This window comes from Nymphaea colorata, chromosome 4 (assembly GCF_008831285.2).
Source record: "Nymphaea colorata isolate Beijing-Zhang1983 chromosome 4, ASM883128v2, whole genome shotgun sequence".
Taxonomy (NCBI): Eukaryota; Viridiplantae; Streptophyta; class Magnoliopsida; order Nymphaeales; family Nymphaeaceae; genus Nymphaea; species Nymphaea colorata.
The window spans coordinates 1,677,139-1,704,909 of NC_045141.1; the positions used below are offsets into that span (position 1 = coordinate 1,677,139).

The 27,771-nt window shown below is 40.5% G+C and overlaps 1 protein-coding gene across 5 annotated transcripts in view; it reads left to right on the forward strand.

The window, feature by feature from the left end:
* LOC116252740 (uncharacterized) overlaps positions 1–27,771 on the forward strand; it is a 110,956-nt gene that overhangs the window by 56,409 nt on the left and 26,776 nt on the right. For 4 of the 5 annotated variants that reach the window (XM_050077429.1, XM_050077430.1, XM_031627237.2 and 1 more), the window contains 3 exons: positions 4,390–4,551; positions 12,460–12,609; positions 23,184–23,444. In XM_050077429.1, coding sequence (XP_049933386.1) covers positions 4,390–4,551; positions 12,460–12,609; positions 23,184–23,444 — 573 coding nt within the window. The remainder of the gene's footprint in view (positions 1–4,389; positions 4,552–12,459; positions 12,610–23,183; positions 23,445–27,771) is intronic. The other variant, XM_050077431.1, reaches the window with a different exon arrangement.

Here is a 27,771-nt window from a genome sequence, read left to right on the forward strand (position 1 = left end):
TATTGTTTCTGATGGCTGGACAGATTTGCAACGACGCCCTCTTATTAATTTCATTGCAACTTCAGCAAATGGACCAATTTTCTTGAAAGCAATAGATGCATCTGGTGAATACAAAAGTGCTGAGTATCTGAAAGGATTGTTTATGGAAATAATTGAAGAAGTGGGGAAAGAAAACGTTGTTCAGCTAATTACAGACAATGCACCTGTATGTAGAGCAGCTGGTATTGCGATAGAAAAGGAGTACCCTCATATCTTTTGGACTTCTTGTGCAGTTCATAGCTTAAATTTGGCTCTAAAGAGTATATGCAATCCACCAAGTAAAGAGCAAGATCCTCATGCTTATGAATTATGTTCGTGGATTGAAGACTTGGAAAAGGATGTGAGGAACATCAGAAATTTCATAGTAAATCATCAACATGCACTTTCCATTTATAACAAGCATTCTGATCTAAAATTATTAAGAGTTGCAGAGACACGTTTTGCATCTCTAATTGTTATGGTCAAAAGGATAAAAAGGGTGAAAAGTGCATTGATCAGTATGGTGACTGATGATGATTGGAGTTTCTACCGTGCTGATGATGATGACAAAGCTCAAGCAATCAAAGGAATGATTCTTGAAGACAAGTGGTGGGATCAAATCTTTTATTTTCTTGCATTCACAGAACCGATCTGGGAGATGTTGAGAGTTCTTGATTGTGATAATTCAACGTTGCACTGTGTGTATGAGATGTGGGACACTATGATTGAAAAAATCCAAGAGGTTATTTTTAAGCATGAAAAAAAAAGTATTGCACTTGAAGATTCAGCATTTTTTGATCATGTGCATAGAATATTGATTGCAAGATGGGATAAAAGTAGCAATCCTCTTCAATGCATGGCACATACATTAAATCCTAAATATTATGGAAAAAAGTGGCTTACAGGGGGTGTTGGAAGAACCCCACCACATCTGGATCTAGAATTATCAACAAACAGAGTAGCATGTATTAATAGGATTTTCATTGATGTACATCAAAATCGCCGAGCTAATGATGAGTTTGAAAGGTTTTCTACTGGAATTGGAGAAGATGTAGGTGCAACTGTAGACAAAGATAATTATCCATCTTTATCTTGGTGGATTAAACATGGAACTGCTTATCCTACTCTTCAATACCTTGCTTTCAGATTGCTAGTTCAACCTGCTACATCTTCATGCTGTGAGAGAAATTGGAGTACATATTCACAAATCCACACTATAAAACGAAATAATCTCACAAGCAAACGTGCAGAAAATCTGGTTTATGTGCATTCTAACCTTCGGCTTCTATCACGGAACAAAGAAGAATATAGGTAAATTAAGTATATGATTTATTGATTTAGATGTTTCTCTTCTTATTCGCTAACATCATAATAATTACAATTTTTTTGTCTTGTAGGGAAGGAGAAACTAAATATTGGGACGTGAATGTTGAGGACTTTAACTTAGAACAAGAGAATGAACTTGAAGTTGTTAATTCAAGATTCGAAGAACCTTGCATTCCCTCAACATCTTCTATTGTGGAAGAAGAGGAGATTGGGGAGAACGATGATTTGGGCATTGATGATGACTAGAATGATGATGAACAATGTTTTGTGATGATTGATGAACAATGCTTTGTAACTTTCTTTGAGACTTTCTTGCTTATGTCTTAGCAGTTATCACTTTTGAGATTGGTGATGAACAATGTTGTGTTTGAGACTTTCTTTATTATCATTTTTAATTTTTTTGAATATAATATTCGCCGTATCCGCGTATCCTAAAATTTTGAAAATGCCGTGTCCCCGTACCCGTACCCGTATCCATAGGATACCCGTACCCGTATCCGTGTGACATAGGTGGGAACAAATATTTTATCCCTTGCTCCTCCAAACAACAAAATTCCCCTCCAAGTAGACGCAGTATCCTGAAGTAGATCTTCTAGTATCAACACAGTCTGCATCTGAATACTCTTCAATCTCAATAGGCCCTTGTTTCACATATAGAAGCCGAATGGGAGAGAAGAGAGAAACTCTTTTATATTAACCCGATTCTCTTTTAAATAGAAATTAGGGGCCTGCAAAAATAATTACATGCAAGTTCACAAAATAAAGAAAAACATTAAAAGGTACTGCATCTTTCTAAAATTCTAATAACTACCCATATCAACTTTATTGTTTCTCTCAACAGATGGCAAAGTAGAAGAGGTAGTGGTGACATTGTGAGTGGGCTGCAACCCTGCCACCCTGATGTACCTAGTGCACATCCATGGCCACTTCCAAAAAGATGAAATCATGGCCTTGCATGAGGAGAAAAGGAACTAAAACCTTTCCCAGTGTAAGTGGAAAGACCCTTTAAAGTCATCTTAGACTATAGGAGGCCTGTGAATCCTCAATCGATGGTAACAATTAAGTACATTACACATAGTATTCTGGTCTCAGTCCATTGAATGTTTTATTGACTTTATTTTTATCTAATATTTAATATCCAAAAACTGCTAACTGGTCTAAAATGAAAGAGATTTGGTTAAGTTATTCCATGATAGACATAGAAGCCTCACAGATAATATGTACTTCTAGCTGAAGATATGAGATTCTGGAATCTGAATCTGAGAACAAGTCTTCACTAGTCTATCCCATAAGTCCTGTGCTGAACAGCCATCTAGAATCCTAACCAATACCTTGTGAGAAAAAGTGGATGTGATCAAAGCCACAGCTGCTTGTTCGCATTTTATGCAAGATTCATACTTAGGATTAAGTACCTGTACCTGTCAGAGAAGGACTTGCTGCATCTCCTTCCTCAACTTTTTGCATGATATATTTTGAGGGGACTGTAATGGATTCTCCATGCAGGTGTCTAAAGAGACCTTAACTCTTAATCAAAAGGAGAATTTGTCTTTTCCAGGTTTGTGATTTGGAAGTGGTGAGCTTTTTATAGACAAGCTAGCCGAAGAATTTGGAAGAAATGTCAGATGTAAAAGGCCATGGAAAATGGTTTAGCAACACAAACTATAACAGCAATACATGTCTTTGGTGCAAAACGAAAACGTCTTGTTTTTTGCCCTCCTTTTTTCTGTACCCTTTTCTGCTACATTTGTTTTTTTGATATTTTTGGGTGCCTTCTTAAAGATGGAAACAGAAGTGGCAAGATGTGCTGTTATGAACCAAAGAAAGAGGAAAAAGGAGCCAAAATAAAAGCCATGGCAGATTTCTTAAAGGGTAAAGAAATTAAAACTAATGAGCAGCAATACGGGACTCTACGGGAGGAATCTGAAAAGAAAGAGCCAGTTGCAGACTCCAGAATAAAACACACACAAAAAAAGTTCTCAACACAGAAAATTGAGCAACTTAGAATAAAGTGGAAACTGCAATGAGACAGAAGTAAAGAACAATGAACAGGATAGAAGACATTGAGCAGAAAACAAAAAATAAAAGCTGCAGAGAACAAATCTGAAAAGCAGTAACCAAATCAGAGGACATTGAGGAGAACAGGAGAAAAGCAATGGCTATAAGTGGCGGTGAATGAAAACCGAAAGTAAACTGAACATAGATAATGATGCTGATCAGAAACCGGGGTCTTTAATGGATGTTGATCTCTGAGTAGAATAAAGAATGGAATGTTAAGAGTGAAGAGCAATAATGAATAAAACAAGAACCAGATAAACAGAAGGAGATATGGTAGAAAAAGATTGACTTGAGAAATTATGGCATGAATAAGAAGGCAGAACTGAACACAGATATTAAGAGAAAATGCAGGGATCAAAGAACCTAAGATGGGAAATGGACAAGAAGAAGAAGAGAAAAAACATATTCAAGTAGTCGGATTTCTTGGGACACATCTTTTTGGAATGCATACCGCTGCCTAATATTGGATGGCTCTGATACTATGTAAGGAATCTCCAAAATCTGATCAGCAAGAAGAAATATGGGGAGAGGAAAGACATGCAGTAAAGTGTTGCATGTTCCCAAGGTGGAGACTGTGACACCAGAATATACATAGTGATGACCTAATGAAACAAAGGCAAGCATGCCCTTATACATCCCCACATCGAAAACCAATATAACAAACAACAAAGAATGTTTAAAACAAATTGGATAAATACACGTAACAATTATCACCAAAACACTGAAAACATGAGTCTGGTTGATCTTTTAAAAAGCACAAGGCATGATTACATGAGATCCTTAAAGCAGTGGTGCATGATAATGTTTCTTACTGTACGGAGAAAAGTAATCTTTACCTTCTATTGACAAAGGTAGATGAATCTCATTTTGTAGGCCCATTTTTTTTCAGTTGTTACTCCATTCTGAACTCATAGTGTCAGTGGGAAATTCCTAGGCCAAATTAGAGTAATCTTTTCTTGAGATTTGTCTTAGTTTGCATCTTCTTTGCAGGGGCTGTATTGTTCTTTGAGGCAGATGCTTGAAGAGGGTTTTTTTCATGCTGATCCACATCCTGGGAATCTTGTTGCAACAAGTGATGGATCTTTGGCATACTTTGACTTTGGTATGATGGGGGATCTTCCTCGACATTATCGAGTAGGACTCATTCAAATGGTTAGCTCACTTATATACCTTTACTTTTCTCCAGAAAAGTTACACTTGGTTATGAATATTCTGCTTTGGCAAGATTGTGTTTTCATATCATAAAATTATGTGCGTGTAGCCCAGCTCTTCTCTTTCCCTTTCTTCTAGTGACACTATGCAGATAAGAATGAGCACCAAAGCTGAATGAACCAAATAGGTTCTTTCTTCTCTTTCCCTTTCTTCTAGTGACACTATGCAGATAGGAATGAGCACCAAAGCTGAATGAACCAAAAGGTTCAAAAGAACCTACTCCTTCAGGCACAATGTGGATAAAGGTACACAACAAAAAAAAATGAGGAATACTTTTAATTGAATAAGAAGAACAAGAAGTGATTTACAAGTGCAAACTCCTCTCAATTTATAGCTCATGGCAGCACTAAGCTAGCCATTGGGTTAGCTCTAAGCGAACTAGCTGTTCGGATCTAGAACAGCTAATTTAGTACAGTTGGTCTGAAAATTAAAAATACAAAATACAAAAAGAAAAATAGAAATACTAAAAGAAAGAAAAAGATGAGAAAACCATGACAATGCTACCTACACAATGGCCATGATACAGTTGATTATCTTTGTTGCAGTTCACCATGATTAGACCATGACTCAATTAGATTTAAAGAATGTTTTCTTTTATGGAGAACTTTTAGAAACTGTCTACGTGCCACAACCACTAGGATTTGAAAGTATGGGGACTGTAACTAGGCCTGACATATCTCTTACTGTGAACAAATTAAGTCAATTCAGGGACAAGCCAAGGAAGCTTCATTGGCATGCATCCTTGATGGTTGTCAAATAATCGAAGTTATTCCTAGTTTAAGTTCTGCTATTCACTAAACGTGAATCTCTGGATGTAATTGCATATTCTAATGCTGATTATGCTGGATCCATTGATGACGAGAAGTCCACCATAGACTATTGTATTTTTGTTGGTGGAAATTTGGTTATGTGGAGAAGCAAGAAGTAGGCTGTGGTTGCTAGGCCAAGTGCTGAGCCTGAGTGTAGGGCGTTGGCTCCAATTGCTGCAGAGATGCAAGTCTATGATTTCATGGCTTGGGATTCAAGTTCCTCGTCCTATGAATGTGACAATAAAGTATCAATGTACATAGTACATAATCTAATGTTTTATGAGATAACATAACATATTGAGATTGATTGCCACTATATTCGAGATATGGTTCAGCTTGGAAACATCACTACTCTTTATGTTCCAACCTTAGATCAAGTACCTGATGTCTTTACTAAACCTCATCCTATTTCTGGGTTTTTTAAATGCTATAAGAAGTTGAGTATGATTGACATCTATGCTACAGCTTGAGGGGGAGCATTGGAAAATCAAATCATGTGAGGAGTTATTTGGAATTTTATGTAAGTTGGTTTGATGTTTTTATTATTTGGTTATTTGCGAGACTTATATGTAAATATTTCTATCGCCCTAATATCCTTCTTTGAAAAAGGTTATATATATATGTGTCACAAATATCGATATTTCAAAAACATCATGACATTAATGTTAAAAAGTGGAAAAACAAAAAAAGAGGAAAAATCATGTTTTTTAAAATATCAGCAAAAACAATTTATTGTGTGATCATATCGCAATCTTATCTTTTTTTTTTTTCATTTAATTTCTGCAGTGTTTATGAGGTCTTATGTACAATTTTAACTTTTAACATATAAAATTGCATGTGCCGAATGATTTTTTTAATGAAGGGTATTGTTGAATATTGGAGGAAGAAAGGGACGTCAGAGAGAGAGAGAGAGAGAGAGAGAGAGAGAGAGAGAGAGGAAACTTCCTTGTGTCATTCACGTAACCCTAATCTCTTTTAAAAAGAGATTAGGGCGTTGACTACATATTTACAATTTCAGTCCACTAAAATATAAGAAAACAATAAGTTGACCCTTGTCTACTTTCTAATATTTCAGAAAGACTCAAATTGACTCTAGAAAACTTTAACACTCCCCCTCAAGCTGGAGCATAGATATCAATCATGCTCAGCTTGTTACGTCCTCTTAGAAATCTCCAATGGAAAGAGCTTTAGTAAACATATCAGCTGCTTGATCTTCAGAGGAAACGTGGATCGTGCTAATGACTCCTTCTTGGACCAAGTCTCGAACATAATGGCAATCCACTTCAATGTGTTTCGTCCTCTCATGAAAAACAGGGTTATTTGCAATGTAGGTAGCGGCTCTATTATCACAATACATCTTCATAGGAAGTTTCACTGAAATTCCCAATTCTACAAGCACTGATTTGATCTATGACATTTCAGCCGCCGTTTGAGCCATAGCTCTATATCCAGACTCGGCACTCGATCTAGCAACCACATTCTGTTTCTTGCTCTTCCAAGAAATAAGATTTCCACCAATGAAGACGCAAAAACTTGTAGTAGATCTTCTATCATTTACTGACCCTGCATAATCAGCATCACTATATGCTTCTATGTCCACACATTCTCCTTTTTGAACCATAACCCCTTTCCCGGGGCTGATTTCAAGTATTTTGTCACCATTAAAGCAGCCTCCCAATGAACTTTCCGAGGTTTCTCCATGAATTGACAAAGCTTATTTACAGCAAAGCTGATGTCTGGACAAGTGATGGTCAAATATAAAAGTTTCCCTATCAGAGATTTGTAAGAACGAGAGTCAAAAGTCTCTGATTCATCATCATGCATATGAATCCGAGGATTCATGGGAAGTGTAGCAGGTTTGGCTCCCAATAACCCTGTTTCCTGTAGAAGATCAAGAGCATATTTCCTTTGAGACATCACAATCCCTTTACTACTACGAGCCACTTCAATACCAAGGAAATATCGAAGTTGACCAAGATCTTTTGTGACAAAGTGTTTTTGTAAGAACTCCTTTATCCGAGCTATCTCTTGAATATTTTCTCCAGTGAGAACAATATCATCAACATATACAATCAATATCACTATACCAGAAGTCCATCGCTTGATAAACAACGAGTGATCAAGCTGGGATCTTCAAAAGCCACATTTAGAGACAACCTCACTTAGCTTATGGAACCATGCACGGGGACTTTGTTTAAGTCCATAGATAGCCTTTTTGAGTTTGCATACCTTGGAACACTCTCCCTGTCGTTCAAAACCAGGTGGTTGTTGCATATAGACTGTTTCAGAGAGATCACCATATGGAAATGCATTTTTCACATCAAGCTGAAAAAGAGGCTAATCCTGCTGAACTGCGAGAGATATAATTAGGCGAATAGTACCAAACTGTGCCACAGGCGAGAACGTCTCGAAGAAGTCCACCCCATAAGTCTGTGTATAGCCTTTAGCCACAAGATGAGCTTTGAATCGCTCTACAGACCCACCAGAATGATATTTGATGGTGAATACCCATTTGGAGCCAACAACATCACAATTCAACGGTAGGTCCACCAAGTCCCAAGTCTCCGTAGAAAGAAAAGCTTAGCTTCCATTTCTTCCTGCATAGCATGCTTCCATCGTGAATCTAATAAGGCTTGGTGGTGAGAGGTCAGAATAGTATGACTAGCCATAGCTCGATCAAACTACACCAAACTTGTGCTCAAATGGTCCATAGAAACTGAGTTAGAAATCGGATGTCTTGTGCACTGTCGCTGGCCCTTGCGAATAGCAATAGGTAGATCATCTGCAGAATAGTCATCATTTCTTCCTGAGTCAGTCTTATCATTAGAACTTACCTCATGAGAAGACGTTGGTGGGCGGTTAGGAGAGGGACCTTGACGTCGGGTATAGACTATTGGAGGATCAAGAAAATGATCACCTGATAATGGTGGAGAGGGCGGGATCGACTCAAGTGATATTGGGGGAATAGGAAGAGGAACAGACATTGGAAGCTCAGACACAGTGGTACTTGGAGCAGAAAAATAAGGACGAGACTCAAAGAATGTAACATCTGCACTGACGATCTCTTTCTTGGTATGATGATCAAAACATCGATAGCCTTTTTGATTGGTAGAATATCCAATGAACACACATTTGACAGCTTGGGCAGCAAGTTTGTTTTTGTTTGGGCCCAAGATGTGTGCAAAACAAGTGCATCCAAATACTTTAGGAGGTATATGAAATAATGGTCGATCTGGATATAGTATTTGAATGGGGATGCGTTCTTGGATGACAGACGAGGGCAATTTGTTGGTGAGATAACATGCGGTAAGAATAGCATCACCGCAAAAATAGGCAGACATATGAGTATGCAACATGAGGGTACGGGCGACATTTAGAAGTTGTCGATGTTTGCGTTCAGCAACACCATTTTGTTGGGATGTGTGAGGACATGTATATTGTGGTCGGATCCCATGATTGGCATAAAATTGGAGTAGAATTGAAGATTTAAATTCAAGAGCATTATCAGTGCGAATATTTTTGACAATAACACCAAACTGAGTTTTTATTTCATTGACAAATTTCTGAAGAATATAGATGACTTCAGACCTGTCCCGTAACAAAAATACCCAACTGACTCTAGTAAAATCATCAACCAAAACAAGGTAATACCAGAAACGTGAACGACAGGAAAAACGATTTGGACCCCAAACATCAACATGCAGAAGATCAAAGGGACTTTGACTCGATGGACTCTGACTTGAAGGGAAACTACTACGTGTATGCTTGCCTAACTGGCATGCATCACATAAAAATGACTCTGACACAGGAATATCTGGAAAAATGCGATGAAGCTTGGACACAGACGGATGACCCAGTCTGAGATGCCACTGCAAAGAAGAAGGCTTTGACATGAAAGAGGATGCAACAACATCTACAGGGACAGAGAGAAAATAGAGCCTCTCTTGTTCATGGCCGCCACCAATCATCTTCCCAGTTTGTAAGTCCTGAAAAGAATATAAACCAGGATAAAAAATGACTCTACACTATAAATCTCTAGCCAATTGCTTAACAGATAACAGGTTAACAGGAAATGGAGGAGCATATAGCACATGTGTAATGGTCCCAAAAGGTGTGAGATAGATATCACCGCTGCCCAGAATAGGGGACAACTTGCCATCAGCCAACCTGACGTGTTGTGGTGTAGTGAACCTGGTAAACGATAAAAACATTTGTGGCTAATCACAACAATGCCTGGATGCTCCTGAGTCAATCATCCATATCATACCTGGGTCACTGGTAGGGGCACCAATAGAGAGAACTGAGTCTATAACAGCTGTGCTGGTTGAGGCAAGAGTAGACCTCCTAGCAAGAACCAGATCATATTCTTCCTTGCTTAAGTTGAGATAATACGATGGAGGTATAGGAGAACAGGTAGGAGACTCAACCATAGCATATGTAGACTGTGACGAAGTTGCAGTAGATGAAGAAGACCCTTCTGACCTACTGCCGTCAGCCATAAAAAAAATTGCACTCGAACGCGCAGACCACAACCAAATGATGTGCAGCAGGTTGAACACAAACACAAAAATAGCAGACTTAGCCTGTGGGAATCCACCAAGCACCACACGACTAGACAGATCTGAACGTCCAAGAACTTCTTCCACGGCAACAAAGGTCATATCTGATGGCTGAAACTTCTTCACCCAACGACAAAAGACTGCTGCTACTCGATTAGCAGCAGTTAACACCTCACAAAGCCTCACTTTACTGATTTCACATTCACGATTTGCAGATATTTCTCCTCAAGTCAAACTGCATCTTCAACCAGCAAGATGACTCTACCCACAACAACTTCTCACGTCACACTGTACCCACAACCAGCAGATTAACTCTGCCCCACACGATCTTATGCAGCGACAACAAAAGGGTGGATCTGATATATCACGTCACAAATTGTCTTCCATGGTAGAAAAAAAATCAGATCTCTTTAGGGCAGATCTGATACATAACGGCATAGGTTTTCTTCCACGGCAGCAGAAAATCAGATTTGATAACTAGATCTGAGCGGCATAGATATTCTTCTTCCACGGCAACAAAAACTTAGATCTGATACATCCTGATCAGATCCACCATCTTCTTCCACGGTAGCAACTTCATCAACATTTCTCCATGTCTTCCACGGGTGCTGATGACGTTTCTACATGTTAAACGTGATTAGCCCCTTTCCACCAAACAATCAACTTGCTTTTTTTGTAAACAGCAGGAACCCTAGGCGTGAAACCATAGTTTGGAGGAAGAGAAGAGAAATGAGATAAGGAGGGAACCCTAGGCGTGAAACCCTAGATCGCACAGCCCTAGGTTCGTTGCTCTGATACCATGTTGAATATTGGAGGAAGAAAGGGACGTGAGAGAGAGAGAGAGAGAGGAAACTTTCTTGTGTCATTCACGTAACCCTAATCTCTTTTAAAAGAGATTAGGGCGTTGACTACATATTTGCAATTTCAGTCCACTAAAATATAAGAAAACAATAAGTAGACCCTTGTCTACTTTCTAATATTTCAGAAAGACTCAAATTGACTCTAGAAAACTTTAACAGGTATATTGTATTAAAAGTTAAGAACTATGTCACATGGGTGCTCCTAAATGGCTGCTGCACCCATATCGCACCTATGTTGATGCTGGTGCTTCTTTGACGCAGCAGGTCTAGTGCGGTCAATTGAATCGGGTTAAAACTGACAATTTTAAATGCTCACTTGACTAAACTAGCTCTAACACAAAAAGTTTATATGTAAATATAAATGAATAAGACTACTAAACAGTTAAATAACTATATAACAAATGATATATATATATATATATATATATATATATATATATATATATATATATATATATATATACACACACACACACATCATTGCAGCACTCGCACCTAAATTTTTTTGAAAAATTGCTGTATCCACACCTGCACCTGTACCCCGCACTCCTGTAACATAGGTTAAGAAAGAAAAGGTATTTTTAGACCTGAAATATCTTTTTAATGGAAAAAGGGGTAATCAACTCTAATTTTTAGAGTTTAGGACTTGTTAATTTTACCGTTCAGTGAGACTTGAGAGTCTGAGGAGTGAGGAAGCTGCGGTATAGGTGAGGGTTGCTGGAAGCCCAGCAAAGCCTGCGACATATCTGCCATCAGGTATGTTTTCTTACTTTCATTTTTCTGTTTCTTTTTTAGATTTCATTTTTTGAGATGTCATTTTGGAGGAGCCTGCAGCTGCAAGTCTTTTTATAGTTAAGAACTGTCTTGACATCTACTCTTGAATATTATTCAACTTCTAAAAATATCAATAAAGTAATAGGAAAACAACAGAGATTTTGTCATGTTTTCCATTAGAAATTGACTTTCTAGTTTCCACTTACTTTTTTTTTAATTCTTTATGTGTGTGTGTGTGTATATATGTATATATATATCAATATATATATATATATATATAGATTTGTTTGATAGCAACCAGTTTTTGCTATTAAGTTGATATGCTTCTTAAGATTAGGTTCTATCTATTTCTGTCTTATATCTATTTCTGCTTCATGTTGTACCTCTACTCTATCTGTTTCAGATGCTCCTGATCATGCAACATGGATCTTTTATGTCAATTTCAGTTTCATAGCTTCGTTTTGTTTCCTGATCATTTCTTGTTTGATGTTTCTCAAGATACTGGTGCTGGCTTCACTCTACTTTTTTGAGCCATTTTAGTTTAATCCTTATGGCTGGTATCTCAAAGGTGACAAATGATGTTCATTGATTTCTCATGTGGCGACTTTCCAAGGTTTATGGGTTGCAACTATGCTTGTTCCTTTCTGTTAACACTTCCTGTTTATTGTATTTCTATAACATATTAGTGTTCCTTTGTTGCGCAAGGCACAAATTCTACCTTTACTTTTTCTTTTTCCTGCTTTTTATGCTTATGTCTACTGTGATGATTTATTTCTATTTTTTTAGACATTGTCAAATTGAAAATGGTTGCTCACAATGTTTATTGATGTCATTTATGTCTTGCAGCTTGTTCACTTTGTTAATCGTGATTCTTTAAGCATGGCAAATGACTTCCTTTCCTTGGGATTCATTCCTGAAGGAACAGACGTCCAATCTGTTGCAGATGCTCTACAGTCATCTTTCGGTCACGGAAGAAAACAATCGCAAGACTTTCAGGTGCACATGAAGTCTCTTTTGTTTAATGGTGGGCTCAAGGAATTAGAAGTTGTGAAGTACTCTAGTTGTAGTTTAATTAATTGTGTCCAATCACAAAATTAAGTACGGATGAATCTAAGGAATATGTTGCCTGGAGTTGGACACTTCAAAAGAATGAAGGGACGGTGTCTAGCTGTGTCTGAATCTGACATTGACAACAACACTCGTCGTCATGCCTGTTAAGTCTATACGTATAAGTGTAAGGGGATCAGGTCTGTTCAGACCCGATCCACTTTGTTTTTATGTCTTCATGCCTAAGTGGTGGCAACTCTTGTAATTACTTCATGTTTTATTCCTCTTTTTGTTGTAACCTAATTAGGTTTATGTTTTAATAATAGAGATCAAGCATCGTGTGGCTGCATTGGCCGATGGTTCTCTTCCCTTCATTGCTTTCTTCTATTCTCTATTCTCCATCCTCTTTATTTTCAGATGGAGAGACGTGATTCGGTGGTGTTTTAGTGAAGATTCTCACATGGTATCAGAGCCAGGTTGCATCGTCCTCGGGTGAGTGATTTCAGCTTGGAGTATTCTGCCCTAAATCTTATTTTCTGCCGTGGTTATCCCTAAACTCTGTTTTTGCCCTTAATCCCACGATTTGCCCTAATTTCTGTTGCCCTAAATTTTGTTTTTTGCCCTAAATCACACGGTTTGCCCTAGTTTGCCCTAATTTCTGTCGTGACCTTTAAAATTCTGCCCAAAATCGTATGCTCTAATCCTCTCTTTCAATCATGGACCAGCCGGCTCCCTCTCTTCTATCTTCTAGTTTTCTCTCACAACTCATCTCTCAAAAACTGAACCATAGTAACTATTTGACTTGGAAACGTCAAATTGTCCCATTTATTAAGAGCCATAGACTGTATGGGCACATCGATGGGACTACTCCAGCACCTCCAAAATATGTTAACCGTGAAGTGAAGAAGACAGTCGTGGGAGATAAAGGTGTTGGGGCCTCGGCTGGAAGTGAAATCAATTTTGAATATGAAACTCTTCCTGAGAGCAATCCTGAATATGAAGTTTGGTTGGCTCACGAAGTCTCTTGTTGCTTATATCACTTCTACCTTGTCAGAGGAGGTATTGGGAGGTATTGATGATGATTTAACTGCCCTAGAGTTGTGGTCTACCCTTGCCACAACATATTCTCAAGTCTCGGAAGCACGTTTTCTACAATTAAGAAGGCAATTTCAGGATATCAAGCGTGGGACGCGTATAGTTTTGGAGTATTTGAATGAAATCAAGAGTTAGTGATCAACTTGCTGCAATTGAACATCCCGTCAGCGACAAGGACAAAGTCCAACAAGCCTTGAGTGGTCTGGGAACAGAATTTGATATTTTTTGCACAGCTTTGGAAGTCTTACCTGTTCTCCCATCTTTTGAAGATCTAAAGGCCAAGCTTTTTCAACATGAAGCTAGTTGAATTCAACGACATAATCTGGTTCCTTCCAACAGCCACAATGTACTAATCACAGGAACTCACGCACTGCAAGGAAATCGCTTTTTTATTACATCAAGAGCAGCCACGCTATGAGGAATTGCGTGTTTTTGGATGTGTTTGCTATGTGCATGTTGATGTTTCCTTACTGTTGATAGACTGTGTGTTGCGGGTCTGGATCCATACCCGACCCGCCTTGTAGCCCGTTTTGGGCTCTACTTAAGTCATGTAACCCTAATCCTTAAGTGTTAATGATAATCTTTAGAGAGAGAGAGTCTGGCTGCTAGTGGGCACCAACTCCTCCTCATTCGTGGTTTTCTCTCCCTCGTGTTGAGGGTTTTCCACGTTACATCGTGATCATTGTTTCTCTTCGTCTTCTTCTTTTCGTATTTCTACATGGTATCAGAGCGGTGAAGTTCCGGCGTTTCTGGTTTGTCGTTTGCCCGTGTTGGAGGAGGATTCGCCCTGCACTGTTCATTGACTCGCTCGGCACTGTTCATCGTCTCGCCTAGCACTGTTCATCGCCCGTGCCCGATGCTTGTGCCCGAGCTTCGCCCGACGCCTCGTCTGTCGCCGTCTCCGCCCAGCGCCGCCCTGATCAGCGCCGCTCCAAGCGACGACCGGCCCAGCGACGCCCTGATCAGCGCCGTTCCTGTTCCGCCCAGCGCCGCCCTGATCAGCGCCGCTCAGGATTCCACCGTCTCCTCCTAGCGACGACCGGCCCAGCGACGCCCTGATCAGCGCCGTTCCTGTTCAGCCGCTTCCGCCCAGCGTCGGCCTGCCCAGCGACGCTCTGTCCAGCGGCGTTCTTCTCTGTCAACCGACGCATCGCCCACCGCCGTGCCTTTTTTTTCAGGCGCCGCGCCGCTCTGCCTGGTTCCGGCGGTTTATTTCCGCCCAGCGCCGCGCCGCTCTGCCTGGTTCTGGCAGTCTGCTTCCGCCGTTGCGCCGCTCTGCCTGGTTCCGACGGTCTGTTTCAGCCCAGCGTCGCGCCGCTCTGCCTCGTTTTTTCTCCGGCGCTGCATCTCTGTTGCTGTCTGGTGAGGTTTAGGCGTTCTCCGTTTTGTCCGTTGCCTGCTCTCTGCCTTTTTTGGTGTTGTATTGTGCTGTTGCTCCCTGCTGCCCTTGCTGCCTACTGGGCTTCTCCCGTAGCTAGACTGGTCTGTGATTATGGCAGCCTCTTCCTCCTCAACCGTCAACACCAATCCCACTGAAATAGGGGCTTTTAGAACTGAGAATGTTCCCATGCAGGTCATCACTCTTCGCCTCCCCAAGGAGAATTATTTCTCGTGGTCGCCTGCTATGACTATGGGGATTGCTGGCCGTGGTCGCATGTCCTATATTGATGGGAGCAACCCCGAACCAGCAAGAACGAGTGATGTGTGGCATACTTGGTTTCTTGAGGATAATCAAGTGAAAACTTGGATTGTCAATTCCGTTTCCGCCGATATTCAGCCCCTTATCCTTCGGAAGAAGACTGCTAGGGACATGTGGGTGGTCCTCGAGCAAATGTATGGCCAAAAGAAGACCGCAATTCGTACTTACCAAGTAATGAAGACAGTCTATGGCATTCGACAAGGGAACTCGTCTGTTGCAGAGTACTATGGGCTTTGAAAGCCAAGTGGGAAGAGCTTGACTATCATTCTGATATTCCTTGGCATTGTCCCCATGATCAGGCGCTCTATGTTGCTCATGAATGGGAAAACAGGGTGTTCCTATTTTTAGCAGGTTTAAATGATGAGTTTGAAGGTGTTCGAAGCCAGATTCTGAATTCAGGGGAGGTGTCCAGTATTGAAGATGTGTACTCCTGTATTGAAGCAGAAGAACAGAGGAGGCTTGTTACAAAAGACGGGAAGAAGGAACTTGTGCCCTATAACGAGAGATCCGCTCTCGTGAGTCGTGGTCCTGGCGGCCCGTCTAGATCCCTTCGCCGGTGCACTCACTGCAAGAAGACAGGTCACACCGTGGATTATTGTTGGGATCTTCATCCAGAAAAGAAGGGAAACAAAGGGAGATCTTCGATTGGGAGAACGCCTGTGTCTGAGGTGCAAGCATCCAGTGGAGAAAAAGTCTCCATTTCTGCTGACCAGCTTCGTGAACTAAGGGCTTATTTGGGCAGGCTCGATGTCAACAAGATTGAGACCTCAGAGGGAACTACAGCTAATCATGCTCTCGCGGTTATTGGCAATCAAGGTAACTCTTCTGTGGGGGAATGGATTGTCGATAGTGGTGCTACTCATCACATGACAGGTAATCCAAAATTGTTTCATGAGTATAAGTTGTCCTCGGGAAAGGAACGTGTTTCTCTTGCAGATGGTTCCTCTACCTGTGTGGCAGGCGAAGGCACTCTGTCCTTGTTGGACAAATTTCATGTGCAGGGCGCTTTACATGTTCCCCAGTTTCCTTTAAATCTCTTATCAGTCAGTAGACTTACTAAAGAATTGAATTGTGAACTTATATTCTCTGCCGATCGTTGTGTTTTGCAGGACTTGGTGTCTTCAGTCTTTTATGTACTGGCATGAACGTTTTGGGCATTTACCTTTCGGGATTTTGAAACATTTGTTTCCAGACTTGTGTTCCTCCTTTGATTTGTCTTCCATTTCTTGTGATGTTTGTCAGTTTGCCAAACATGTGAGGGCTTCGTACCCTCTTTCTTCTAGTTGTGCTAATGAAGCTTTTTCCCTTATTCACTCTGATGTATGGGGACCTTCGGGCATTCATACCCGTCAAGGTTTCCAGTATTTTATCACTTTCATTGATGATTTCTCTCGTGCTACATTTATATGCTTGTTAAAAGATCGCAGCGAGGTTTCTCGCATCATAGAGACATTTATTCTTCTTGTGCATACCCAGTATGGTGCGAATGTTAAAACTTTCAGGTCCGACAATGCCCGTGAGTACATGTGTCAGCCTGTTGAGGAGTTTCTTAGACAACGGGGGATTGTTCACGAGACATCCTGTAGTTACACCCCCCCTCAAAATGGGGTAGCTGAAAGGAAAAATCGTCAACTTCTTAATGTCACCAGGGCTCTTTTGTTTCAGAGAAATCTTCCTAAACACTATTGGGGTGATGCAGTTCTTACTAGTGCCTATCTTATTAACCGCATGCCCAGTCGTGTTTTGAATGGTAGGACGCCCCACTCGTTGCTTCCTGGTAGTCGTCCACCATTTCCTCTTCCTCCTCGTGTTTTTGGTTGTGTATGTTTTATCCATGATCACAGTCCAAATGTCAAGGAACTTGATCCTAAGTCCATCAAAGGTGTCTTTGTTGGATACTCCCCTACGCAAAAAGGATACAAATGTATTGATCCTATTACTGGTCGAGCTTATGTTACGAGGGATGTTACCTTCTTGGAACATGCCTCTTACTTTGGTGTGAATCCTCTTCAGGGGGAGCAGTCTGTGGGCAGGGAAGAGTATTCTCAGAGACAGGAACTTCAGTTTATAGATTTTTTGGACTACAAGAAAGCAGAATCACTTAATACTGTTGATGTGCCTGAGAAGGAGGAAAGGGGTGACAATAGCATTGAGAAGGAAGGCCCTCAGTTGTTTGGACAGTTCTACTCTAGACGAGGTACTCGGACAGAGGTGATGACTTGTGATGCTAGATCTACTTCCAATCCCAATGCCACTCCTTCCCTGGATGAACCAAGTCCTACCAAGGAGACCGTGGAGACTCATGATGAGGTTGAAAAGAAGAATGACGATCTTCCCATTGCCCTGAGAAAGGGTGTCAGGTCATGTACTCAACACCCCATTGGTAATTTTGTTTCTTATTCCAGACTTGGGAAAGATTACAAGTGCTTTGTTTCTACTCTCTCTTTGGCTGTGATTCCCAGGACTGTCGTTGAAGCTCAAAGTGACTCCAAGTGGGCTGATGCAATGAAAGAAGAAATAGATGCCCTAAGAAAAAACTTGACATGGGAAGTGGTGAAGATTCCTGAAGCCGCTCACCTAGTTGGATCCAAATGGGTGTATACCATCAAGTACAAACCAGATGGGAGTGTTGAAAGATATAAAGCTCGACTTGTGGCCAAGGGGTTTAGCCAGAAATATGGAATTGATTACTTGGAAACCTTTGCTCCTGTTGCGAAAATGAAGACTGTGAGGGTGGTTATATCCCTAGCTGTGATGAAGGAGTGGAAGATGTATCAACTGGATGTTAAGAATGCATTCCTCAATGGTGACCTCGAAGAAGAAGTATATATGCATATGCCTCCAGGATATGAAGAACCAGAAAAGTGTTGTAAGCTGAAAAAGGCCTTGTATGGCCTTAAGCAATCGCCCAGAGCGTGGTTTGAACGACTGAGAGAGCGTGGTTTGAACGACTGAGAAGAGTGATGATACGTCATGGATACAAACAAGGAAATGGAGATCACACTCTGTTTGTGAAGAGGAAGGAGAGCAGGGTTACTCTCCTGCTCGTCTACGTAGATGACATGATTGTTACTGGAGATGATGAGGAGGAGATTATCAAGCTAAAAGGGTTACTGGCTACAGAATTCGACCTCAAAGATCTTGGCAAGCTAAGGTATTTTCTTGGTATGGAGGTTGCTAGGTCTAGTACTGGTCTTGTACTAAACCAAAGGAAATATACATTAGATCTGCTGGAAGAAACTGGTAAATTGGGATGTAGACCTACTCCTACCCCTTTTGACACTGGGCACAAGTTGAGTCTTAGAGATGGAGAGCCTCTCTGTGAAGAAGACAAGGGAAGATATCAACGTTTGGTTGGGAAGCTAATTTATCTTACCCTCACGAGACCTGATATCACCTTTGCGGTGAATGTTTTGAGCCAATTCATGCATGCGCCAACCGATGCACATCTGAAGGCTGTGGACAGAGTGTTATGCTACCTGAAGAAAAATCCTGGTAAGGGACTCCTGTATGTGAAACAAGAGACTGTGGAAATCGATGGCTATTCTGATGCGGATTGGGCAGGTTGTTGTGATACCAGACGATCCACTACAGGGTACTGTGTCTACTTGGGAGGAAACCTTGTTGTATGGAGGAGCAAGAGACAGGATGTTTGCTCTAGATCCAGTGCAGAGGCAGAATATAGGGCAGTTGCTATGGGAGTGTCAGAGTTATTATGGTTGAAGATATTGTTGACTGACATTGGAATAGAGATTGAAGGACCTATGAAGATGTACTGTGATAACAAGTCTGCAATCAACTTAGCCAACAACCCTGTTCTTCACGACAGAACAAAACATGTTGAAATTGATCGTCACTTCATTCGGGAAAGGATTGATGCGAAAGAGTTGATCTTACCTTACATGAAGTCTGAAGACCAAACTGCTGATGTTCTGACGAAAGCCCTTCCTTCAGCTTCATTTGAGAGGAATGTATCCAAGTTGGGCATGTTTGATATGTATGCCCAACTTGAGGGGGAGTGTTGATAGACTGTGTGTTGCGGGTCCGGATCCATACCCGACCCGCCTTGTAGCCCGTTTTGGGCTCTACTTAAGTCATGTAACCCTAATCCTTAAGTGGTAATGATAATCTTTAGAGAGAGAGAGTCTGGCTGCTAGTGGGCACCAACTCCTCCTCATTCGTGGTTTTTTCTTCCTCGTGTTGAGGGTTTTCCACGTTACATCGTGATCATTGTTTCTCTTCGTCTTATTCTTTTCGTATTTCTACACTTACGTAACAAATTTCAAGATCGTGCTATTTTGTGCAGATTTATAGGGTATGCAGAAAACTACAAGGGTTATAGATGTTACAACCCTAAAACTGCGCGTGTTCATATTTCACGACATGTTGTTTTTTATGAAAACAGGTTACAAGATCCCAAGGCTACTTGCATGACACTCAAAGATAAAAATGAAGTTTATGATACTTGGCTGCATGCTGAAATCCTAAGACAATGGGCTGACCGTTTGATTGAGCACGAGGAGCAAGATGTTAATGAGCCTGAGACACTTGTGAGCGATTCCTTGGACAGCATGCCCTCATCCTCACAGCCCCATGATTCACCTGTACATAGTCGGTTCTCAGGCCTTGTGTACTCTAGACGATCAGCTCCTACTGCAGCCCCACGTCAGTCCCAACGTGTGCGACATCCCATTGATCGGTGGGTAAGTTATAACAACTTTTCTTTAGATTTTCAGTTGTTTATGACAGAAGTGAGCAAGAAGGTCGAACCAAAATCCTATCACCATGCAAGTAAAGAAAAATGTTGGGTTGAAGCTATGAATGAGGAAATGGCAGCCTTGCATGAGTGTCAGACTTGGCAGATTGTCCCTCGTCCAATTGATAAGAAAGTTGTGGGCTCCAAATGGGTCTATAAACTGAAATATAAGCCAGATGGTAGCATTGATCGACCTAAAGCACGTCTTGTGGCGCGTGGTTTCACACAGCACTATGGGGAAGATTATGATGAAACATTCAGTCCGGTTATCAAGATGGACACAATACGTGTGATTATTTCTCTTGCAGTTTCATACGGGTGGCCTCTTTATCAGTTAGATGTCAAAAATGCTTTTCTTGATGGGATTCTTAAGGAAGAGGTATACATGAAGCAACCTCCCATTCATGATCCTCAAAAATGGGTTTGTAAGTTACACAAGTCTTTATATGGGCTGAAGCAAGCTTCTAGATCATGGTTCGATCGGTTTTCTCATCATATACAACAAATTGGTTTTCTACGAAGCTCTCTAGATCATTCCTTGTTCATGTATCATACCGAAGAAGCTACTACTTGGTTACTTATCTATGTAGATGATATTGTTATAATTGGGAATTCTTCTTCTCATATATCTTATGTTAAGAATCTGTTGCAGCAAGAATTCAAGATGAAAGATCTCGGCGAACTTCGGTACTTCTTGGGTGTTGAACTTGACAGGGCAAATGATCGATTGACTCTTATACAGCATAAGTATACTCTTGATATTTTGGACAGGGCATGTATGATTAATTGCAAACCCATAACTACTCCTAGTGTTCTAAACACTAAATTGGCTGCCTCTGACGGAACCGCTGCCTATTCAAATCCTACCTTCTATCGCAGCATTGTTATACCTTACCTTTACCCGCCCAGACATAGTCTATGCTGTAAATCAGATCTCTCAATTTATGCATGCACCCACAGAAGGACATATGGATGCCGCTAAGCGGATCTTACGGTATCTCAAAGCTACTATTGGGGATGGATTGATCTATACAAAGTGTCCCAATGTTTTTCTTGGACATAGCATATATACTTATACTGATGCAGACTGGGCAGGAGATCCTGATGACCGACGCTCAGTTTCAGGTTTCTGCCTTTTTCTTGATTCTAATCTCATTTGTTGGAGCAGTAAAAAGCAGCGTGCAGTTGCACGATCTAGCACTGAGGCAGAGTATAGAGCAATGGCTGCAGGGACAGTTGAGGCATCATGGTTATGACATTTGCTTGGAGAGCTTCATCTACCTATTGTTCAGTCCTCATTGCTATGCGACAATCAAAGCGCCATCAAAATTGCCTTCAACCCCATTTTGCATAATCGTACCATGCACATTGAAATTGATCAACACTTCATTCGTCAGAAGGTTGAAGAAACCGAGATCTTGCCTACTTATATATCCACCAGTGAACAGATAGCGGATCTTTTTACCAAAGGTCTTACAGGGCAGCATTTTTGGGATTTGAAAAACAAGTTGTGCATGATCAAATCTCATGCACAACTTGAGGGGGGCTGTTAAGTTTGTATGTATAAGTGTAAGGGGATCGGGTCTGTTCAGACCCGATCCACTTTGTTTTTATGTCTTCACGCTTAAGTGGTGGCATCTCTTGTAATTACTTCATGTTTTATTCCTCTTTTTGTTGTAACCTAATTAGGTTTATGTTTTAATAATAGAGATCAAGCATCGTGTGGCTGCATTGGCCGACGGTTCTCTTCCCTTCATTGCTTTCTTCTATTCTTTATTCTCCATCCTCCTTATTTTCAGACGGAGAGACGTGATTCGGTGGTGTTTTAGTGAAGATTCTCACAATGCCTGGGACACCACTTTTGAAATATTAAATGTCCAAAAAAAAAAGACATGCATGCTTGTTTTCCCCTCTTTTTACCCTCTTCTTTTTCCGTTCTCCCCATCTCTTTCCCTCTATTTTCCCTTTTTATTTTCTTTGCTCTCATTTTTTCCTCTCATTTTTCCCTTTTCTCTCCTTTCTCCGTTTTCCATTGTCATGCCTGACACCCCTCTCTTGGTCTCCCTCTTTCTTTATCTTCCTTTTTAAAGGAAGACATAACCTATTTTCCTTCCTAGAGGATGACAAGGTTCTTTTTTAAGTCCTATTTTCTTAGGAAAATTTTATTTTATTTAATTAAAATTTGTTTTAGACTAAAGTAATCTTAATATAAGCAAATATTTACAAAGGTAGACAAATAAAGCTATTAAACGTTTAATTAGTTAATTACATAACCTATTCTAAATTAGTGTTTTTTTAATTTTTGCATAGTTTGTATATATATATATATATGTGTGTGTGTGTCTAAGTGTCTAATTTTTTAAGGCTTGCTATGTCGAAGACTCATACATGTGTCCAACTCCGACAACCGTATCCTTTGTCCATGCAACATAGGCTAAGGGACCGGATATCTTGAGTATCGAGATGATAGAAATTAATAACTCTAAATATGCAAATAGATGGCTCTTCAGGCTCGAGCATGAGATAGCACAGTAGCAGGAGCTCGATTGGGTATGAAAAATATAAAAATTGAGAATGAGCATGTCCTTTATGTAGGGTTTGTGTGACCAAATCATGCCTGCCATCTCATTCGGTTATTACTCATTTGTCTTTGATCCATGCTACATATGCATTGCTGATTCTTTGAAGGTCAATCCCATTCCCAGCCCCCAAACACAAGCCCCTTTTCAACGTATTGTTATTACTCAACTTTGGAGTGCATTTGTTTTAAACCGTACAATGGTTCTGCTTAGCGAAGAGCTGGAATGAACCACTGTAAAATGTGTTAGTGTTTTCCACTTTGTCACTGGTAAGGATATGTAACGTGTCAAATGGGTGCTTCAATACTTCACTGTGTGCAGCTATAGTCTCTATGCAGTTTTAATTTTTTCTGTGGTATATAATTGCTCAAGCCTTTATATGCTCATCTGACAGGGTATAATGAATCAGCTATATGATGTGATGTATGAGTTCAACTTCTCCTTGCCACCTGACTATGCATTAGTAATCAGAGCATTGGGATCTCTAGAGGGGACTGCGAAGATATTGGATCCTGACTTCCAGGTGGTAGAGAGCGCATATCCTTATGTCATAGGGAGACTTCTCGCAGATCCAACTCACGACATGCGGAAAATATTAAGGGAGCTTCTTATCTGCAATAATGGTTCCATTCGATGGAATCGGCTGGAACGTCTGGTGAGTTCTCTTCTTTGTTGGAAGGATATGCATTTAAGTTACTATTTTGCATTTTATCTGGTTTTCTTGCATGAAGTTATTTCAATTGCATTTTCATTTGCATTTGTAAAAGGAGGATCAACAATCATCTTTGTTAGAATATGTGTATGCACATATATATCATTGCTGACTCTGCATGTATGTTTATATGTGTATGGTTACTGTTTTTGTGTTTTAGCTGTACTTTCAGCTGACCAGGAACTAGCTGTTGTCTAGTTCCAAAGGCTAGAATTTTAGCCATTGGAACTATTTTAACATGCCAGCTCTTTCATCTCTTTTGTATTTTTATCTATAAATAAGGGAATAAGTCCCATGTATGTGGTAAGGCCTTAATGCCTTCTGTTTTCTGTTCTACTCAGTTTAATGCAATCGAGTATTTCAGTTTTATAAATTTAGCTTTGGCTGTATGCCTGAAATTGTGCTTGGCAGATTTGAGACTGTGATTGAGTTACTAGTGCATGTTTGGAGCCTGATTTACATGGTATCAAAGCTTGGCCCTCTATCGCTTGTTGGTATTTGTTAAGTTGTGAGTATCTCAAGAAAACCCAGTCATTGCTGCCACTAATGTATGCTGTTCACCAACTGTTTGGTGATATTTATGTGAAGAAATTTTCATGCATTCTTGGTGCTGCTGAATAAGATTTTTTGCTGCATCTCTGTAGTTGAAATGTATCTCCATCGATCTCACTCTCAATCAGTGTTGATTGGTTCTCTTAAAGGAGTTTTGCTGCAGCCTGCCAGCTGTTTGATTTTTTTCCTCTGATTGTGCTACTTATTCTTCCTTGGAGCTGTTGTCAAGCTTCGTTCTGCAGAACTGTGATGTAGACTTTTCCTCAATATCGATGTTTGCTGCTAAGTTTTTGGTGATCATTTGATAGTGCTGCTTCTTGATCAGTTTTGTTGGCTCTTCAAGGTATGTTCCTATGGACAAAAAGTTTATCCCTATTCCTTTCCCTAAGATTTCTTTATAACTTATGCTCAACACACAAGAACCATGGATCACTTTATTAAAAGTCAAATTTTATGGGGTTTAGTTGATGGCGCTGAAGACAGCCTCATCTAATATTACAGAAATAGTTGATGGATGGAAAAGCTCAAGAACTAGATGATACCGAAATATGAAATGTTGTAAATATGGGGAAAAGTGGGAAAAACGGGAGGTTGGTCATCATAAGATAACCACCTGGACTCTCACATATGTTGACAATGCTATGATTGGCCAAATTTCTAAGCTTAACTATGCTCATGAGGCTTGGAATGTTCTCAAAAAACCTCATACTATGAAGGATGTTGCACTCATATGTAATATATATGTTAAGATTGTTAGTCTTCAACAAGGAGATAAAACAATCAAAGAATATGTTACTGATGTTGACCAATTATGGCATATGTATATGCACACATACGCACACACATATGCATAATCTATAGTTATATATGATTAAGTGCATGTGATTGTAGCTTTACATGTATATACACATAAGAGTATTATATATACCTATATATTAGGTTCCTTGTATTTTTGTTTTTGTATTCTTTTTTATTTATATTTATATTTTTTCATCTTTTATTACGCTTGTTTTGCCTGACCAAATTTGAGTTTGGCCAAGCAGGAACCTATGTCACATGGGTGCAGGTGTAGGATGCGGCAAGTTCCAAATAAACTTCGGTGCGGTTGCAGCGAGACAATATTATATATATATAAGAAAAATTTAAATAAAAATTAACAAATAACCACTACACAATAACATCAAGGATTAGATCATTAGAGTTTTAAGGATTGTTCCATGAACTGGTTCAATAATGAAAATTTTTTTTTATCATTCTTGTCTTAATCTATTCATCATTCTAATCTTCCTCCATCGATTTCTTGATTATCTTCAGTCCATTCACTAAAATCAATATCATCAGCAAAATCATCAGAAGGAGTAACAGGATCTGCTAAATCGATATTAACAGTCTGCTATGTTCATATTTGCCGGTGCGGGTTCCTCAATATCAATGTTTGCTGCTAAGTTCAACAGTCTGCTAAGTTCCTCAATGTCACATAGGTACGTCTACTTTCACAGACCGTTGATATATATATATATATATATATATATATATATATATATATAAACAAAAAGAAATACTTGAAAAACATATATCAAAATAAAAAAATGTAAAATGTAGATCAACATAAACATAGAAAATATATATCAACGGCCCTTGCAACAGTGTGCTATGAAAAACTTTAAATATATGAACATCCGAGCAGCCCTAGACAGTCAAATATGAACATCAGTTGAATTTTCACATCCAAAACACAGCTCAACATTGTGGAACTTGAATTTAAGAACTAAATGCTGAACTAGAATGGCTCAGTTACAGAAAATGCAAGATTTAGGCACTGTTAGAATATTGTGTATTGGGAACCGGGTCTGGATACGGACCCGGTCCCATGGGCGTGGGAACCGAGAGTGGCTCGGTACCCTAGGCGGGTCTCCCTCTTATATTCCCACTAATTGTTGCTTTGTTGATTAAGTGGTAATAATATTTTCTCTCTCCTAGGGTTGCGGTGGTGCCCCTAGGTTAGAGCTTCTCCGTGGTTTTTCACCTCTCTTTGAGGTTTTCCACGTATATCGTGTGTTTCTTCTCTATCTCCTTATCCTGTTACGTGTTTCTACGTGGTATCAGAGCCATTGTTGGTGTGCCAGTACAGTTTCCGCCGTTGTTTCCGCCACTAGCCGGTGTTTTTCCGCCACCACCGCTGCCGTTCCGCCACCGTCATCTGTTTTCCAGCCGCTGCCATCGCCTTCTACAGAGCCGTCGCCGTCGCCTATTCCAGCGCTGCTGCCGTCGCCGTCGCCTATTCCAGCGCCGCCGCCGTCACCGTCGCCTATTCCAACGCCGCGGCCATTGCGCTTCGCCATTGTCGTGTTTCCTGGTGTTGGGTAGTGCTGCTCGTTGGTGCTCGTGATGGCCGAAGAGATGACCTCCAAGATTGATGTTGCCTTCGACACGAGCCATACAACCAAGAGTGAGAACTTGCCGGTTCAGGTCACGTCTATTCACTTGAATAAAGACAATTATCTCTCTTGGTATGCCGCCCTTGAAATAGGGATAACTAGTCGCGGTCGCCTTCCCTATATCACAGGAGAGAAACCGGCGCCTAGCAAAACAGATCCTCGATGGGCAACTTGGGCGTTGGAAGACAGTCAGGTTAAGGTGTGGATCATCAGTTCTGTTTCTGCTGATATTCAGCCACTTATTCTACGGAAGTCGACCTCTTATGATATGTGGACTGTGCTTGCGAGGATGTATGGTCGTAAGAAGAGGGTTCTGCATACGTATCAAATTAAACGCTGTATCTACTCCCTTAAACAGGGTGATTTGTCCGTGGCAGCCTTTTATGCAGCCTTGAAGACTAAATGGGAAGAACTCGACTATCATGTGAATGATGACTGAAACTGTGGTTCTGATCATGCCTTGTACTGGGAAAAGGAATGGATGGACCGTACTTTTATTTTCCTTGGAGGCCTGCGTGATCAATTTGAATCCATTCGGAGTCAAATTCTCAACTGTGATGAGATTCCCGGGATAGAAGAGGTGTATGCTCGAGTGGAATCTGAGGAACAACGACGCCAAGTGATGCATATTGACTCCAGTCATGGGAGTTCTCCTTCAGCCTTTGTTAGTCGTGCTTCAGGGACTGGACAGCGTCTTGCCCGACGTTGTAGCCATTGTAACAAATTGGGACATTCAGTTGATTTTTGTTGGGATATTCATCCTGAGAAGAGACTTGTCCGAGGTCGTCCTCCTTCTAGTCGACGTAGTCCTTCTGTGCCAGATTCTAGTCAGAGTGACTCTTCAAGTGTTGAAAAATCGAAGTTGTCCTCAGATCAAATCAAGGAACTGCAAGCGTACATCAGCCGCCTGTCTACTACTCAGGAGGAAACCTCCACGTCTGAGGGAGCTAAATTAGCCCAAGCTCTTGTTGCCACCAGCGATCAAGGTAATCCTTCTCTTGGTGATTGGATTGTTGACAGTGGAGCTACGCATCATATGACAGGGGATCCTAAGATGTTTCAAGAATACAAATTGTCTTCCGGGCAGCAACGTGTGTCTATGGCTGATGGTTCCTCTATTTCTGTGGCTGGAAAAGGGAGTTTGTCCTTGTTAAATAAATATCATCTTCATAATGCTCTTCATGTTCCCAATATTCCTGTGAATTTGTTATCTGTCAGCAGTATTACCAAAGAACTCAACTGCAATATAATCTTTTCTGCTGATCGGTGTTTCCTGCAGG